Source organism: Nicotiana tomentosiformis, chromosome 3 (genome assembly GCF_000390325.3).
Source record: "Nicotiana tomentosiformis chromosome 3, ASM39032v3, whole genome shotgun sequence".
Classification (NCBI taxonomy): Eukaryota; Viridiplantae; Streptophyta; class Magnoliopsida; order Solanales; family Solanaceae; genus Nicotiana; species Nicotiana tomentosiformis.
The window spans coordinates 120,989,167-120,993,622 of NC_090814.1; the positions used below are offsets into that span (position 1 = coordinate 120,989,167).

The 4,456-nt window shown below is 42.6% G+C and overlaps 1 protein-coding gene across 1 annotated transcript; it reads right to left on the minus strand.

Annotated features, from left to right (window-relative positions):
* Positions 1–3,276: 3,276 nt before the first annotated feature.
* LOC138908421 (uncharacterized) lies at positions 3,277–4,186 on the minus strand. The gene is made up of 2 exons (XM_070199086.1): positions 3,758–4,186; positions 3,277–3,543 (listed from the first exon to the last, which is right to left on the minus strand). Exons 1-2 carry the CDS (start codon positions 4,184–4,186, stop codon positions 3,277–3,279), a joined length of 696 nt encoding a protein of 231 aa, XP_070055187.1.
* Positions 4,187–4,456: the final 270 nt, after the last annotated feature.

Here is a 4,456-nt window from a genome sequence, read left to right on the forward strand (position 1 = left end):
TTGTGCGGTCGCAGTTGACTTCATCTATAGCATTCAAAATTGTGCGGTCCACACTTTTTCCATACTTAGCCAATTTTTCTGAGCACAATTCTTGCATAGAACACTCATTCCTACAACACACTTCAAAACCAGTTAGCACAAAATAAGACATATCTAAAGAAAAAGAAAAAAAGAGAAAGGAAAAGAAACATGGGTTATCTCCCAAGAAGCGCCTGATTTAACATCGCGGCACGACGCAGATTACCATCATTTGAAATGAATTACCGCCACGATGTGGCCATCACCAACTTTTCCCAGATAATGCTTCACCCGGTGACCGTTGACTCTAAATACCTCATCATTTTTATTCTTCAAGTCCAAAGCACCAAAGGGTGTCGCACCCACAACCTCAAACGGGCCACTCCATTTAGACTTTAGCTTTCTGGGAAACATCCGTAATTGCAAAATTGAACAACAACCTAAGATCACCCTCTTTAAACTCTTTGTTCCAAATGCACTTGTCATGAAGATATTTCATCTTCTCTTTGTATAAGGACGAACTTGTGTATGCATGATACCAGAACTCATCCAACTCGTTCAAATGTTCCACCCTTAAGTTGGCGGCAACATCCCACTCAAGATTCAACATCTTTAAAGCCCACATGGCTTTGTGCGCAAGTTCCACCGGAAGATGACAAGCGTTTTCAAACACAAACCGGTATGGAGACATTCCGATAGGTGTTTTGTATTCCGTCCTATAAGCCCATAAAGCATCATCAAGTTTTTGGACCAATCCGTCCGGTTAGCATTCACTATTTTGGACAAAATACTCTTTATCTCCCGGTTGGAGACTTCCACTTGAGCGCTTGCTTGTGGATGATAGGGAGTCGTGACTTTATGAGTGACACCATACTTGGTGTGTAAGATGTCGAAAGCTTGGTTGCAAAAATGCGATCCCCCATTACTTATGATAGCCCTTGGAGTACCAAATCTTGTGAAAATATTTTTCTTCAAAAACGCCACCACACTTCTCGCTTCATTGTTGGGTAGAGCAACGGCCTCAACCCATTTGGACACATAATCAACCGCGACCAAGATGTAGGTGATTCCAAAAGAACTCACCAAAGAACCGATGAAGTCAATACCCCACAAATCGAAAATATCAATCTCTAAAATGGTGGTAAGGGGCATTTCATTTTTCTTTGAGACTCCACCGGCCCTTTGACATTCATCACAACGCTTGACTAGATCACTTGCATCCTTGTAAAGGGTGAGCCAATAGAAACCACGACTTAGAACTTTGGCCGCCGTTCTTACTCCACCATGATGATAACTATTTGGTGAAGAATGATAAGCCACAAGAATTTCAAGTTGTTCCTCCTCCGGTACACATCTTCTAATCGCTCCATCCATATAAATCCGGAAAAGGTATGGTTCATCCCAATAATAGTCTTGACAATCCCGTTTGAGCTTCTTCCTTTGGTTTAAAGAGAACTCATTTGGGATGATACCACTTACAAGGAAATTTGCTAGATCCGTGAACCATGGCACCTCTTTCATTGAAATAGCCAAGAGTTTCTCATCGGGGTAGGAGTCATTGATTTTAAGGCCATCATGCGGCCTCCCCTCCTCCTCCAAACGAGGCAAGTGGTCCGCCACTTGGTTTTCACTTCCTTTGAGATCTTGGATGTCAATATCAAACTCTTGCAATAAAAGCACCCATATCATCAACCGGGCTTTGGAATCTTTCTTGTTCATAAGATAGTGAAGTGCTGCATGATCCGTGTGGACAATGACTTTTGCACCCATGAAGTATGGGCGGAACTTCTCCACAGCAAAGACAATGGCAAAGAGCTCTTTCTCTGTAATGGTGTAGTTGACTTGGGCACTATTCATGGTCTTACTAGCAAAGTAGACCGGATGAAAAATCTTGTTGATGTGTTGCCCCAAAATAGCCCCCACCACTACATCACTTGCATCGCACATGAGCTCAAAAGGAACACTCCAATTTGGAGCGGTAATAATGGGAGTAGTAGTCAACTTGAACTTTAGCAATTCAAAGGCTTTCATGCAATCATCATTGAAGTGGAACTTAGCATCTTTCTCCAAAAGCTTGCACAACGGATTCACCACTTTAGAGAAATCCTTGATGAAACGTCGATAAAATCCCGCGTGACCTAAGAAACTCTCTATGCCTTTCACTAAAGTTGGAGGTGGATGTTTAGAAATCATCTCAATCTTTGCCTTGTCGACTTCAATTCTCTTCTTTGAGATCTTATGGCCAAGGACAATGCCTTCCTCGTCCATGAAATGACATTTCTCCCAATTGAGCACCAAGTTTGTTTCTTCATATCTTGCCAACACTTTATCAAAGTTTGCGAGACAATCATCAAAACAATTCATGACCTCCGAGAAGTCATCCGTGAAGACATCAAGGTAATCCTCCACCATGTCCATGAAGATCGCCATCATACACCTTTGAAAAGTTGCCGGTGTATTGCACAACCCAAATGGCATCCGCTTGAAGGCAAAAGTACCATACTGACATGTAAAAGTAGTCTTCTCTTGATCCTCCAGAGCAATAAAAATTTGGTTGTAGCCAGAATACCCATCAAGAAAATAATAGAAAGCACGGCCGGCCAATCTATCAAGCATTTGATCTAGGAAGGGAAGTGGAAAATGGTCCTTCCTTGTGACTTTGTTGAGCTTACGATAGTCCATACACACTCTCCACCTGGTCACCGTTCTTGTAGGAATCAACTCATTCTTATCATTGGTGACAACCGTCATGCCCCCCTTCTTTGGGACACATTAAACCGTAGAAGTCCACAAACTATAAGAAATGAGATAGACAACCCCGGCATCCAACCACTTGATGATCTCCTTTTTGACAACTTCTTGCATGGCTTCGTTGAGTCTCCTTTGATGTTCAATAGATGGTTTGGCACCTTCCTCCAAGTTAATATTGTGCATGCAAAATACGGTGCTTATCCCCCGAATAGCCGCCAATGTCCATCCAATAGACTTATTCCTCTTTTGTAGCACCACCAATGTAGAGTCTACCTGCACGTTACTAAAACAAGAGGAAAGAATAACTGGTAAAGTAGAAGAAGGGCCAAGAAATTCATACCGAAGATATGGAGGCAATGGCTTCAACTCCAAGATAGGAGGTTCCTAGATCGACGGATTTGTTGGAGGAGTTGTCCTATTTTCAAGATCCAAGGACAATTTGCGGGGCTCATAAGTGTACGACCCCATTCATTGCAACGATTTCACACATTCCATGAATCCATCCATTTAGTCATCATCAAAGTTGAGCAAGAGGGCCTCAAATGTATCATCAACATTCATCACAGCACTTGTTTCATCTATAATCACATCTGTCACCAAGTCTACGAAACAATACACCTCTTTGCTATTGGGTTGCCGCATGGACTTACACACATGGAAAACCACTTTTTCATCACCAACCTGGAAGGTAAGTTCTCCGGCTTCAACATAAACTAGAGCCTTCCTCGTAGAAAGGAAAGGTCTACCAAGAATAATTGGCACCTCATAATCAACCTCACAATCAAGAATGACAAAATTCACTGGAAGAATGAATTTATCAACATGAACCAATACATCTTCAATCACTCCCAATGGTCTCTTCATGGTATGATCGGCCATTTGTAATCTCACAGATGTGGGTCTTGGTTGCCCAATTCCCAAAGTCTTGAAAACCAAATAGGGCATCAAATTGATACTTGCCCCAAGATCACAAATAGCTTTTGCAAACTTGGCATCCCCAATGGTACAAGGAATCGTGAAAGCGCCGGGATCCTCCAACTTTGGGAGCCATTGAATGCACAATTGCACTCACTTGATGAGTCATTTTTATAGTTTCAAAATTCATCGATCGCTTCTTTGTCACTAAATCCTTCATAAACATTGCATAACCGGAAATTTGCTCCAATGCTTCAACCAATGGCACATTGATAGACAGGCTCTTCATCATGTCAATGAACCTTTTGAATTGATTCTCGCCATTTTTCTTGGCGAGCCTTTGAGGATATGGAGGAGGAGGCCTAGGCATTGGTGCCTTAGCCTTTTGCACTACCGGTTCCAGTATGTCAACCATGTGATCCCTAGATGGGTTCACTTCCTTGTGAGCTTCCTCCACATTGTCATTAATATCAATCTGCACTTCCTCATTTGCTTTCACCATATTGTCCGGGATCTCATCTTCTTGAACCACTTACTCATCATCCACAAGTTTCCGTTGATTCGAGGTGGGTGCATCCCCGCCTTTTCCACTCCTTGTAGTAACGGCCATGGCATGTACCATGTTGTTTCCACCCTTTGGGTTCACCACCGTGTCACTTGGTAGTGCCCCCTTAGGATGATTATTTAGGGCTTGAGAGATTATCCCCAGTTGGACTTCCAAGTTTCAGATAGATGTATTGTGAGAGACATGTTGGGCATCAGAGTCGACATT

Coding starts and splice junctions, on each gene's coding strand:
- LOC138908421 (XM_070199086.1), bottom strand. CDS start 4,186: ATGGTGAAAGCAAATGAGGAAGTGCAGATTGATATTAATGACAATGTG. Junction 3,544..3,757: donor TGTACCATTGGGGATGCCAA/GTTTGCAAAAGC, acceptor CTTGATTGTGAG/GTTGATTATGAGGTGCCAAT.